This window comes from Halichoeres trimaculatus, unplaced genomic scaffold (genome assembly GCF_033239565.1).
Source record: "Halichoeres trimaculatus isolate MK-OKI-2021-1 unplaced genomic scaffold, fHalTri1.1 fHalTri1_scaffold_3, whole genome shotgun sequence".
NCBI classification, from domain to species: Eukaryota; Metazoa; Chordata; class Actinopteri; order Labriformes; family Labridae; genus Halichoeres; species Halichoeres trimaculatus.
The window spans coordinates 23,700,484-23,714,966 of NW_027437181.1; the positions used below are offsets into that span (position 1 = coordinate 23,700,484).

A 14,483-nucleotide genomic window follows, 5' to 3' on the forward strand; every position below is an offset into this window, starting at 1 on the left:
GGACAACCTCTGGATGAGGATCCATGAGTAACGAGACTACATCACAACACTTGCAGTATGTTTGTCCTGGTAATATCACATGAAAATGAAACTGTGTAACATTTGTCATCCTGTCACTGACGATGTGTAACGCTGCCAGTTCTGTTTTCTTAACTTCTTTTTGTGTCCAATATTAGACAAGTATCTGCTGCACTACTTACATTATGCCACTAGATGGAGCAATTACATGGATTTTCTCCAACCCAGAAAGGTCTTTGTTTGGATTTGCCAACATCCTTAAAAAGAAATTAAAATTAAAATGAGCCTATTTAAACCTCCTATTCTTATCATTGTAGTGGGTAATTTAATATCTGAAAATATATTACTGCCTCGCCTTCTTTTTTTTTTTTTTCATTTTGGGCTGTTTTTGGCAGACTACAGGATGAAATGTATGAGACTTGCTAGAATTTCAACAATTTAGGTTTGCTTTTGCAAAGCATCATGGAAATGTTTTCATTGAAGTAATCCTATCAAACTTTGTGAGTTTTATTTGTCATGTTGATCTTTCATTACTGTTGGAAAGGCTGAGTCTACCTCTTCAAAAATACAATAGAATAAGCCCTTTGACTTTAAAAATGTTGTAACACAGGATTCTGACCTCTGAACTCTACCACAAGACACCAAACATCTTAAAGGTGCCATTATACACCAGTTTCTAAGCTAACAGCAGAAGTGGACAACAGTGATTAAAAAAACGTATTCGATCTTTTCTTTTATCTTTGTTTTGGAAATGTATGTGTCACGTGTGTAGGTTTTTATCAAGCACATGAAAGTAGCCTTGCTCAAAAACACTATTTGAGGCACTTTCTTCTGCTAACAGTGTATTAGATGTAGATAAGATCACAGAAAACAAAGTACAAATATTTAAAGAACATTCCAGCTCTATAAGTACAACATGATGATGGACAAAAACTGTTTTAGTCAACAGTTTAGCTCACATGAAAATGTGTAATAAAACTCAGGGCTTCTCTTTCTCTGTATTTTAAACAAAATGACCCACTAAGCACAACTGCAGCTGCCTAACAGATTTGTGAAGCTGATTTTAGTGTCCTCATTTTGGCCTTTGTCTTTGTTCCAAGGGGTTTAAGCAGAGATGAGATTATAACAAAGAGCTCTTCCTCTGACCTTTTTATTTGCACCAATGGACAATGGCTGTCATCCAATATTAAGTAACAAGAAGCGCCACTGGCTGTACACTTGTACAGATTCTTGCCTCTTCTTGTAGTGATCTGGAAGATTGAATTAAACTTCATTTTGCTTTACACTTTTTAAATTCTAAATGATTTTTTTTTTCTATAACAGCCCCTTGGGCTTATGTCTGGTGTAGCCTATAAGGTAAGTTTTCTAGTTATGTCAGTGTAGATGTGATTTTCATAGTATTACCTGCAAACTTGTTTTTTTTCTGCTGACAACACAAGAAATTTCATGAATCTATTTTGATCTTCAATTCAAAGCAAACTGGGGTAGGACACTTTTTATCTGAATATAAATAGCCTACTGGAAACATAACTTTGAGCAGCAAAAAGAAACCAATGTTTTATCTCATATGGTTTCATAAGGCGGTGCACCTGAAATGAACTTCTCAATGACTTTAAACGACCCTGAGTCAGTCAGAAGTTCTAATAACATACAACGGCTTCACTTTATACATACGATCTTTGGCAACATGCAAGCCAAGCAAGCAAGCAAAGCAAGAACAAAATGTTCACGACGGGAAGCGAACCCTCGTGCGAACATGAACGCGCACAGAGTTGCACTGACCAATCAGCTGAGGGATTGTGAACCCTTGCTGCTTGTGCCATTTCCCCACCCAGACGTCCTCTGTGATTGATGTAACATGACTGTAAACAGTTACTCAGGTGGGCATGATATTTTTTAGAAACCTACCTGCCTTAAAAAACTGCGCTTGCTCCCAACTAGTTTTGGTACCACTTCTAAGTTGGTGGTTGCTATGGCTGCGAGTTCATGCGAGGCTGGCTGGCAGAGAGGGAAGTGACGACTGGGGCTGTTGTTGGGACACGTGACTGGAGCTGCACCGATCTGTTTTGACAAGCAGTGGGGAGGGCTGAGAGGAGGGGAGGCAGACTGTAAGCATCACGACTAGGAGAACTCACTGTTCTTCTCATCTGCATTTCGCTAGAGTAATATCAGTATCGACACAGTCTTCCAGCTTTGGCAGTCAGTTGGCGTGTCAGCGGAGAAAAAGTGACCCCTGCTCCTTTCACGCTCGCGGAGGACGTCGTAGTCGTAACCGATGCGCTCGAGCGAACTCGGTCTATTTGTTGTTGGTTCGAAAAGTTTTAATGAAGATCGCAAAGGAAGTCAGCACAAGTGGTGTTTCTTACCTTAGGCATATGGAGACTGTTACGACGCCGTGGATGGACAGAAAGTGGACCATATCCGTCTGATATCGGTTGATATTTTCTGAAGCAAAATGTTTCGTTAAAAATGTTCTCGTCTTAGCAAACGAAAAAATAACGCCGAGACAGTCCGTCACCGGGATCAGTGTTTGTTGTTGAGCTGTGGCTACCTGTGCTACCGTGGGGGTTGGCGTGTTGGTGGGGTCTTCGTCACCATTGGACGTTTAACCTTACAGTCACGATAAAGTTAGTCGTGGTGGCTAACTATCCAGCTAGCTAACAGTGCTGAGTTAGCCGTTGAGAGGTGCCGACGTTACAGGAGAGGAGACAGAGATGCACCGCGACGTAACTATGCTTCAGGTGGAGGAATTTGAGACATTTTGTGAGGGTGGCCTGTTTGCTAGTTAAACTACTAGTCAGATTGGTTGCTCCTTAGCAAGCAGATAGACCACATCAATACCCGACAGTATCTGTTGTCCGTTATCAGCTGTCTTTGTGTTAGTCAGTTGGACAATACAGTGCGACTCGATGGAAGCGTACAGTAGCATGCTAACAAAGCGATGCTTTGTTGTTGGATAGGGGGCAGTTGGCATCAACACGCAGGCTTCACAGCTGATATTACTGCTTAGCTAATACAGCGGGTCTCAGTCACCGAGGGGGTTTGGTGGGGTCCCTACACCGTTGAGCTGCTGTCAAGGCTGTGAGTGATCGCAAAAGAGAAGACCCCGCAAGAGACCCTGAAGGCATCCTGATGACACTGGACAACATGAAGCCTGAGCGAGGTATGTGAAGCACCAGAAACACACAAACACATATATGTCGGGGAAACCTGATGGTCAGGATGTGTAGAGGAGCTGTGTAGTCCCAGTTTTAGTTGACTGACTGTAGCCGTTCCCCTGAGAGAGGAATCAGGCCAGAGAGTTATGTAACAGCTGGTCAGCTTGGTTACTGGTTATATGAATTTATAAAGCTTGACCCCACTCACTGAGGACGTACACACGCAGCACTCATTAACAGCTCAAGTTTTGGATCTGCATTCAAGATGTCAGGTGTTTCTTTCCCCCATTTTTGCACTGATCTACAACCTGCAAGATCCTCTCTGTCAAACACTGCTCCCTTTTCAGGCAGCTCTTGTTTTGACAGTCTCATGCACTGCAAAATGTTCCTGACACCCACCCTGTTGTGGAAATAAGGCTCCTTCCATATGCTCTGCAACCTGTTTACATGTCGCTTGATCCACAGCAAGAGGCAAAACAGGGACAGAGGGGACAGCCTTGTTTGTTCCAATGTGATTATGCTAATTTTACCATTGCATTAATTTGTAAAGGGCATTTCAGTAGCTTAATCTCTGCCCTGACACGGTAACAGTTAGCTGTTGTATAATATCTTATATCCTAAAGATAAATATTTCACTTTTTGAGAGTCAGTTCATGTTTGTTATTTGATGGTGACTTGATCTGCTGTCAACAACACAATAGCACCATACTTGGAAGCAGTGAGGGCCACTGTTCTCAGTCATGATGAGATTAGCTGCAGTCAATCACAGATAGTCTGAGTGTTTGTATTGGTTATGAAACTGCTGTCTGGCTGCTGCCTGGCCTCAGTGGGATCTTTTTAAAGAACAAAATGCTGGTTATCAGAGCCGAACAAACAATAAACATGTGCCCTATAAGGGCCTCGACTGTGAGCTCTATCTTTGTGTAGAGGATCCTAAGCCTTTATAGAGAAGCACTGACCCAGACATCTGGGAGTGTTCAAAGTAAAGGGCACACTGACTCGCTCTCTGTTATGTAATTATAGCAAAATAATGCAGCACAGCATGCTGGGTCAAGTGTGAACAGCAACATTACTGAAGTATGTTGTATTATTGGTTCGGGTGATGACTCCTGGTGGGGGGTGTTCATGTTATTTGCAACATGTTCAGAATGTGCCCCTGTCTTCTTTTAGCAGAAGAGATGAAAAGTGACCGGCCTAGGCACATCCCTCCAGCAAATCTGTTCCTCTCTCCTCATGTATTATCATCATGTCAGGTTGTCATGTTCTGATTATGAGCGCTTCTCAGCAGTAGCTCCTTGTTTGAGTGGCAGACGCTTTGGTGCTGTTATTATTTGGAACATACTGTACGGTCCCTGTGGTGGAGATACCAAATTACTTATAACCCTCATGCCTTAGTTTTGCCTTTTGCCAACGTGCATGGTGAAAACAGGTGTTTACTTTAGTAGCCTGGCTGCCTGCAGGACCAGGTTGAAGAGTGAGCAGTCAGTTTAAGCGCTCTATTACTAGTTTGAGGATCCCTGGGTTTGAATGGGAGAGACAGACAAGTCCAGACATGTGCTTTTAACCCTAACACTGCAGCAACAAGTCTCACAAACCCTGACCTCCTGATCAGAAGGGTGTGAAAAATCAAGCTTAGGCTATAGGTGGGTGATGACGGGGTGATAGATTCAGGGTTGTTTTCTGTCACACATCAGCTCGAGCTCTACCTTTGAAAATTGAGCCATAAACGAGTGATATCTAGAACTAACATATTTAATCTGTGTGTGGTGATATTATGGATCCTTTAACTTAGATTCAATTTAAAGGGACTTTGAGGACTCACCTCTGGATTTATGCCTGATTGTAATTAGGCCTGCACAATATATAAAGATAAAGATAAAGATAATCACACCGCGCATGTGATGTGATCATTGCATTTCCCCCATTTATTGGAGAAATGGAAAAAAAGCAACTGAAATGGAAACCTATTCTATTTTGCACAGAGACATGGCCTCCTGGATCCCTTTCATATACAGCAATCTTCATCATTCACAGATAAACACCCATAGACTGGATTAAACGGTATAATACGAATGCGATGGTGTCATCGTGAGTCAACCAAATTCTTCCCAAACTGAGCTTTTCAAGTCATTTGGGGAAAATTCTTCTATCTTTAATAATGTAATATATATCGCAAACCCCCAAAAAATCGCAATGTCAGTTTTTTCCATTATCGTGCAGCCCTAATTGTAATTCACAACTTAAAATGAGATTATCAGCACCACAATAGGTTATTCCTAAATGTGGTTTCTCAGTTTCCCGATCAGGTCGGGCAAAGTTTAGCAGTAAAACGATTTCTTGGATTAATTTTTTAGTAATGTGGACACTGGAGCTAAAATGGTAAATGAGAAAAGAAGAGCAAAAGAAAGCTTAAAAGAAAAGTCAGAGAGCACGGGCTAAGGGCTAAAACACGGGGTAAGTTGTTTGTAATAAAGTTTATTTCAACCTGAATGCAGCAGTTATTCTGCAGTGGTCTGTTCAAACTTGAGAGTCTATCAATACAATGAAGAGTGAGGTTGTGTTTGCTCTGTTTGGTTGCACCAAAGCTGGGAGCGGCACTACATATGGGTGCTAAACTACGGCACAAACTGACAAAGTTTGCTTATTGTCACGTTTCAAACAACAACGCTACGTAACTGGTAAAGACCTTACCTTGTCACATTGTATCTGGTGAAAATTTGTCTTGAACAAAGAAAAGTAGTGTATCAAGCAGAAAAACCCCACACAACACAATCGTCATTACTCCACCCCACCCACTCATGATGGTTGTTCCTTGTTGTTAACTGCTGTGTTTTCATATCCATGTACCCTAACTTCATGCTGTGTTATTAAAAGAGGACTGTCAAAAAGAATTTGGATACAGGCAGTGGAGAGGGACAGATTAGGTTGTTTGCATTTACACATTAACAGGATAGATATCAGATTCAATCAACATGCTTAGCTAGCTCTCAGTCACCACTGTTAGAACACTGTTCTACACAGATTTTGAACTAGTGTCTTCTAAAAAAATCAAAAGATTTACAATAATGTCAGTGTTTAAATGTCCCTGCAAACACAGAAGTGTTGTTTCATATCCTCCCCAGAAAACGCTCAAAATTTAGACATCAGATGGCAAAAATTCACGCAGCATATCTTTGTGGCGCTTTCTGAACCACGATTTGGTTACACAAGGGGAAGAGGAGCACTTCTGTTCTGCTCAGGGGCCTAACCAAAGTCATCTGACCCCCTTGTTTTTCTGTTAGTTGAGCTGTGAGTCAGGATGGCCCGTGTGTGTGTATGTATGTATGTGTGAGTGCGAGGAGAAAGGTGAGTGTGTCAAAGAGCACACAACAGATTGCTATTGGCCCTAATAAGCGCTGTACCGTTAAACCATGTGGCTCAACTGACAGCTTTTACTGGTCCCATAAAGAGCAGCTATGGAAAAGTCAGCTGCGACCTGTTTACACCAGTCAGAGAGAGAATGGCCTGTTAGACTGTTTCAGCTGGAGTGTGGTTAAGCTGGGTTTTATTTGTATCCTTTAAGACATTATTTTGTTTTAGTGTCGTTGTATCAACATGTCGAAGGAGTAGGTTTAATTCAAACCACATTGGAATTGTTTACGGTGTAAAAATAGGCTGTTTTTGCTCTCTTGTGGTCATTTTTACAGCCAAAATCACTGAAGAGACATTAGAAATAAAAAGGCCTTGCATAAGATGGTGTTATGAGGTCATATGGCGGACTAAATGAGCAAATGGTGAAGAATGATGGCAAACCACAGCTCTCACCCCCTTTTCAGACACACATTTTACTCACACAGAGACGAGCTCAGAGCTGGAGTCACGCTCAGTCAAAGCTCTGCTCCTGCTCTCTGTACAATTATTCCGTGTGTTTGTTTGGAGGTTGAACTTCCTGTTTGGAGCCTTCAGTCCTTTTATAGAGGAGCTGAATAGAGTCCACCACCCACCCCCACCCAGTGTACTCTCCACTGGCTGCCTTCTGCCGAGCCGAGCGCTCAGCCAGATTACAGCTGCCCTGAGATGTCCCAGCCACATGCCAGCGGATCAGAGAATATACACTCTCACTGAGGCCCAGATAACGCAGAGCGACTTACACTGTTGTCCTCAGCAGCACCTGTCTGGTCCTGTGTTGTCTTTGCCTCCTCCTCCTCCTCCTCCTCCTCAGGAGTGATTTAACTTGTAGCAGAGAGCAGCCAGGACAGGTGCTCTGTGGCACTCCTCTCTTAAAGTTCGAAGTCTCGTATTACTTTTTCTTTTCTCTTCTTTTGTTCCAAAACACATGCTACTTTTTTTCTTTACTTTTTAAATATCTGTGCAAATTGGAAACTCAGCACGACAGAACTGAACTATTGGAAACTTTTAAATAAATGTAAATAAATTGCAAAGGTGAATTGGTAATTTGCTTCTTATCTGACCCCATTTACGTTAACACACCCACAATCTCGCAGAATAAATTAACTGTATCAACTAAGTCTGAGTGTTTGGCCGTATTGCCTTTTCAGTTCAACACCATTCCCATTTGCTGACCCAGCTGTACTGAACATGGATATTGGACTCCCCATTGTGCTGCGAGATTCAGAGCTGCCTTTCGCAATGAATACCAATACTGGGGAGGCATTCAGCTGTGAGTTACCGCCCTGGCCCCGAGAGTAATCAGCCTAAATCAATGCTGTTGTGACAGGTTTCACTGTAAGTAGCCTAGCGGTGCTGAGCCACTGCATGGGGTTGGACACCCAGTCCTCCCAGTCCAGCAATGCTCTTGGGTAATACTGGGACTTTTTATTTAGCACAGCGACCCTTTATCAGGACAAGCACACAGATCAGCTGATACTTTATAAGGATACTTGTACACTGCGTATATTGGCTTAATGCTTAACATCACCTCAGTGATAGTGATACAGACATAAAGTAGGTGTACATATCTAGCACAGCTCCTCAGATCAAGGCTCGGCGTTAACAGCCTGTACAGACGCACTAAAATAAACCCTCTAGATTTAATGCTGGGCTGGCTGAAGCTGGAAGAAGCAGCATGGGTCGGATTTCTACTGCAAAGGTGCCACTGAGCCAGTGATGTCATGGCTTATGTGTTTGTCATGTCCTCCCGCCCCCGTGGCTCCTCATAGCCAACCAGCAGCCGTCTCTGTAGGAACAGGAAGAGCCATCTGGACCTGGTGGTTTTCTGCTGGTAGGGGTGCTGTTGTGGTGAGGATGATATAATTGTGTTTTTATTTCTGGCGTACTGTCTTGCACGCTCAACTTTTCCGAATTGCTTGAATGTGTGTGTCTCTTCTCTCAGGTGCCCATGAGTCTTAGAAAAGTCTGAATGAAGTAGCTTAAATGTTATTATGTTAATTCCTGGCAGCCTCTGTGGTGCATCTTTCTTTCCACACTAGTTCTAATCCCTCATGTGGAATAAGTGGATCTACTGTAAGTTTTGTTGGAATAGTACGCCAGCAAAGCAGCTCCATACTAAAGAAAACACCATGTACTCATGCCTGAGTGTTACTAATTAGAAAATACTAGTTTTTAAAATAGAAGAGAAGCTTTGTGTAAGTTCTGACTTGCAAAACTTTTGCAGGAGTCCCCAGCAGGGAAACTCCTTGTAGAGGATATTTTGTCTTTCTCTGACCTTGTAGTGAATGAACTCTCCAATTCCTTGCTCCAGTGATCTTCTTCCTCTTGTCCTGTCTCCCCCTCCACTCCTCTTTTCTTCTCTCCTTTCCTCCATAAGTCACATCGCATAGACTTCAACTACGGTTAATGCCTCAACTCTTCACACCTCTGCCACTATCTGCTGACGGTATCTTCACAAAAAGAAGAAAAAGAGCTAAGATGGCTCACTGTCGGAGACCTGCAAACGGGGATTATAGGGCCAGTAAAAACAGCTTTAACTTGTTTTTTTTCTCCTTGAGGAGGGGTGGTAGTTAGAATTTGATAGTGAGTAAATCATTAACATGCTATGTATAATCTTATGTGTAACCAATCGGTGCAAATTCAGCATGATGCTACTAAAAGTATATCAGCAGCATCATTCAACAGTGAGATTAAAACACTGAATTCAAAGTGAAATGCTGAAATAAAAATAATAATAAGAGGAGGAGCATCTCCAACTAATCAGAGTAATTTGTGATTGTGACATGGAATAAAATGGCACAATTTAGAGAGGCTGAGTCCTTCAGAAGTGAAACTCGTCACATTGTGAGAGACTCACTGAGGAAATAGTTCAGAAGTTCCAGAATAATGCTCCTCCTTTCCAAAACTGCAATCAGTGTTTTTATTTTGATAACATCATATAAGGATGCAAGAATCTGGACAACACAGCATTAGAAACAGAACTGTGCTGTGGAAGTCCCAGCATGGGTTTGAAATGTATCGCTGGCATCATATTCCTTATCAACATTTACACAGCGTCCCAACTAAAGTGGAATATGGGTTGTATCATTTTTAAAGAGACATGACAGTTGTTTACAGTTTCATCGTTTCTAAGTGTAAACATTTGGGTCTCAATTCTACAAAATTGAATTTCAGTGAAAGCACTCCGAGAACTGTGTTTCTTAGTGGAAATGCTGTGGTCATTACCCTAAAGAGCTGAGTGCGGGCACGCAATAAGACAAAAATTAGGTCAAATTGACATTTAACCCACTTTACATTGCCAGCTGTTTGGTACAAAGTCTGTACTTTTCATTTTGACATTATCTGGACCAGCGCAGAATGAGGCAAATGATTGATTAGAATGTTGCACAGAGTGTAGCAATTAATACCCACTTCTTTGCTGGATTGTTTACTGTCTGAGCCATAGGTCATGGCTACCTCTGTAAATGATCTCTTTTTATCGCACATTATTTGTCCTTATTGTCTATATTGTGTTGACTTAGGTTGATTTTCCAGAATTCAAACCATTTATTCCAAAGGATAAAGGGCATATTGAAATCAAAAAAGGTGAGTTTGGGAATCAACAGGGTCTATAATGGTCTGATGGAAGCAGGCTCCTCTTCAGCTTTAAAGGCACGTTACCAGACACCACTCAGTGTGTTGTAAACCTACACTTTAATCAGGTTTAAACACCAGACCAGCACACAACACACACCTCTCATCTCTTTCTGTGTTTCCATGCTGACAGCGTGCTGCGGGGGTGTAGTAAGAACAGACAATGATGGAGGGTGAAGTATATAAATGTCTGACTACAGTATGGCGCGAGAGCAAGACAGGAAGAAGATGTGTTCAGGATTAGAAGCAGAAACTGATCAATGAATTCATCTGTTTGTTGTTAGCATTTTTGTCTGCTTTGATTTATACATTTGTGAATTCATAGAAATCAAGATGAATCTAGTCCCTAAAGATTTATATATATTGTGATAATTGATTTACCTTCAAGGCACAGTTCTCCCTTAAACTGACAATCATTACACACACACACACACTCTGGTACCAGTCTGTGTTAGCAGAGAGTACCTCTGGGGAACCATGTGGAGGCGTTAAGCACATTGTTTATTAACGACTGCATGAGGTAAGTTAATTGGAGACTCCTCACAACTCTCCTCTTTCCTTTCCTCCATTGTCTCATCTCAGTGCTTCGAGGCTGACTGTACTAAATCCCCCATCATCCCCAGCATCGTTTCATCCTCACAACAAAGCAGCTGACAGACACTCTGTCCTCTTTAACTGGGTTAATGTTTCTTCTTTTCCATTTACTCAGCTGATCCTTAGTTAGCTTTTTGTTTTGGGTACTGTTAATAAATGCTGACTGTCAATAGGGGTGGGTGGGGGGGACAGAGAAGGATTATAGGAACAACCACCATACTGTGATAGAAAAAAGAGAAGTCAAGCCAAATGAGACTTTTTTTTTTAAAGCGTCAGATGTAGGTGAATATTCTTTTCCCTTGGTGAGTCAAGACTGTGACCTTGTTCTTCCTTATTTGTCCTAGGTGGTTATTTCCAGTCACAAACCACCTCAAACTGCCTGTGCCACAACTGACACACTTTCCGTTTCTGTGTGTGTTTTTGTGTGTGTGGGCCTTGCGGCTACACTGCTCGGGTTGCTCAATCCAGACTCCCCTTACTCCAAATTGGCATGGGCAGCAAAGGGGAGGTCAGAGGCCTGTACATTTAAGTCCGACAGGGTGGTTCTTGTTACAAAGCGAGGCTTATGTGTCCTACTGCCCTAGTGTCCTGTACCCATCGTCAGCCAGCTTGACGAAACTTAAACTACTATAGTAAAGATTGGGCGTCAGATTTTGCCTTGAGGGGAAATAGGATTTGCTCGAGGACACCCCATGTATGCATTCAATTTGATAAAAATGCCAGCTGAGAAATATTTTATTCTCCAACTTCACTCTAGGGCAAGTCTTTATACCCTTGAATATCCAAGGTCCTGTGTCAATTCAACAAGCTTTTCCTGTCTCCTTTTATTTTGTACAGCTTTCCTTTAGCTGCTGCTAAAGAAGCGCAAGATTTCCATCTATCATTTAACAACTTTTATAACTTATCAGCAGTAAACACATGTTAGTAGCTGTCTGAAATGAAGGTAATGTAGAAAGACCTAAGATAATATGCTGCAATTGCAGCATATGTGAAAACAGCCTCACATTTTATTATACTTTATAAAAAGTATATGGATATGGATTCAAACCTTGACAGGCAAACAGTGTCAAATTGGTTTGCTGAGTGTACCTAATGTTAGCAGAGCCAGCACCACCAGTCTTCATTCCTCCCTGCAGATAAACATCCACACGTCTGTGTTGGTACTGAAACGCTCCAGAAGAGTTAATTGGCTTGGAAAAAAAAAGTTAATTTTAGAATTTATCTTGAAACAGGAAAGACATATTGTTTTGTGGCTCATGCTAGTACAATAATGCTCTATTCTTCTACTATCCAGATCTAAACAAGCACAGACGACATCTTTTACCACAGTGTGAAAATGGGAATACATTTGTCTGTGGGCTGCTTTTCGTTAACCTTGAGATGGATGATAGCTTAATCACAATGTAATGAAAAACAATGGCAGTAATACCCAGGCTTCCATCAAACGTGCAAAATGTTTGCATGTAAAGGGAAAAAGTGATGTGTACATGTAGCGATTTTTTCCATTAATTGTGATAAATTATGAATTAAATTAAATACAAGTGTTTATTTTCAAGTACTTACAGCGCAGTCGAGATGGAAATACTGTTTATTGTGCAGCCTTAATATATAGATGATGCTTGATAAGACAAGACTGCATTATCCCTATGGCTTTACAGGATTTAGTTTTTCCCACTATGCCCATTTTTTCTTGTACTCACTTCACTCATAGTTACATAACAGGTATTAGTTGGACAATGAGTCTGCAAAAGCTCTCTCTCGCTTGGATAACAGGGGCTTAGGGGCCCCAGCTACAGTATGTACAAGTCAGGTCACAAAGGTCAAAGCAAACCATGGCTGGAATATGACAAAGTAAATGCAATAGCATGACGTAGTTGCAGCAATGACTGGCTTTTTGTTGATCCAGTTTGTGTATACTTACTATAATCTTGGGGACATATCATTTTTAGAATGCCTCTTTTTGGCTCTCACACAGTCTAATGCATCTACATCTGGAAGCAGCCCAATGCCACAATTTTTTTTTTCTTCAAGTGACTCATCTGAATAATTGGGGGTTTTAAGTGCCCTGCTCTTGGACTTCAGTTGCTATGGTTGTCAAAGATGAAGAGAGCATTCTGAATATCATTATGGACAGTGGCTGGCAGAGAGAGTATGAAGCTTTCCTTAACATTTACAGGCTTTTGTAGCTGATTGTTTTTTTCCTTCAGCTCCGTCTGGTAAAAGGTGTGCTTCTCACTCCAGATCAGCCGGCTCAGCATGTGGTGGCAATAAAACCCTGCAGACTCTTGGCACTCTTTCACACCGGTTACCTAACCATGATAGGCTACCATTGTTAGCAGTAATTTCATCATTCAGGGCTGATATATTACTGCAAGATGTGATTAAAAACTGGATTTGTATGCATGAGCTCAGCAAAAGGTGGATGCAATAGGTTTTGATTTAAACTACATGACATTTGGATGTTAAATACAGAAGAAGATTACATAATATCATCAGTTTAACAATACAAAGAAGTTGTTTCACGCAACTTTACCTGCAAAACTAGCAAAAATGTGTATGGAAAATAGCAAAACCAAGTGAAAGAAAGAAAGTGAGCTAGGTGAAAGAGCCTTAAATAATTTTTCCACATCAGCTGAGACCGGTTTTGTCCGTCAAGGCATCATGCCTCATGCTGCAAAGTTTTTTCCACAGCCTCAGAGCTTGTTCACCATGTGACTTGACGACTATGTGTGTTGCCCTGCTTCCAAACAACAGCTCCGTTTATGTTCCCTGACAATGAAGGATGTGAGTGAGAGGGCAAGGTGGTGTGTCAGTCTGGGTCGAGAGTGTTAGTTTGTTTGTTAGCAGTGGGAGAATAATGGCAGCTGAGTTCACAGGACAGAAGAGGGATTCTCCTCAGCTGGAACTGTGCTAACGCCCTCAGCCAATCAGGGCCTGTTGCTATGTGTGCTGTGAATCTGCCCCTTTGTGTTGCAGAGTGGAAGAGGTGGACACAGTCCATAGTTTTGAAGAAATGGTTTTGTTTATCAAGAGGGTGAAAGCTAGAAAAGTTTTGAAGGAAGCAAACTTAGAAACTTTGACTGCAACAAAACTTTTCGGCTCTAAAAAGTAGCCAACAATCAAAAGCTGAAAGTTTCCCTTTGTTTGTGGAAAAAAAATATAAGCCTGGTATTTCAAACTACTTGTGTCATGTATACTGTTAGCAGTTATTGTGATGTGTTTAACCTGCAGAAATCAAAGTCAGTTTGAATCAGCTCACCATTTCAAGTAGTCCTCCAGTCTTCTGGCATCAAACATGTCAGTGTTCTTGGCAGACTTGGTGTGTTTTTTTAATGTCGTTACACAAGGCAGACAAAAACAGGAAAGGTGAGCAGGGGGTGATGTGTGCTTTATGTTATAAAACACTGCAGCTAGTCCTATTATTTGAAGTAAAAATGAACCATTATCTGCTTAAACTGGGGTACTTTAAACACTCCAGTCATACACAGAAATGCTATTTCATGAAACAATCATTGGTTGTTTATTCTTACGCCATGTCACACTCAGAATAAAGCTGCACTATTAAGTGTCTCCCTTAGCTTACTATAACCTCAGAAACTGTATGTCTGGTTGTATACCAAAGGTTTTTGTCCAGGGACTCTGCATGATTGACTTGAAACAATCCTGAATGTCTTGTGTAACTAAGGTATT

At 41.5% G+C, this 14,483-nt stretch overlaps 1 protein-coding gene across 1 annotated transcript in view; it reads left to right on the forward strand.

Moving 5' to 3' along the window:
- The first annotated feature begins 2,053 nt into the window (after nt 1–2,053).
- The window catches only part of atosa (atos homolog A), a 31,481-nt gene continuing 19,051 nt past the window's right edge, over nt 2,054–14,483 (forward strand). Inside the window, exon 1 of the mRNA XM_074665914.1 lies at nt 2,054–3,181. Coding sequence (XP_074522015.1) covers nt 3,151–3,181 — 31 coding nt within the window. The 5' untranslated portion in view covers nt 2,054–3,150. The remainder of the gene's footprint in view (nt 3,182–14,483) is intronic.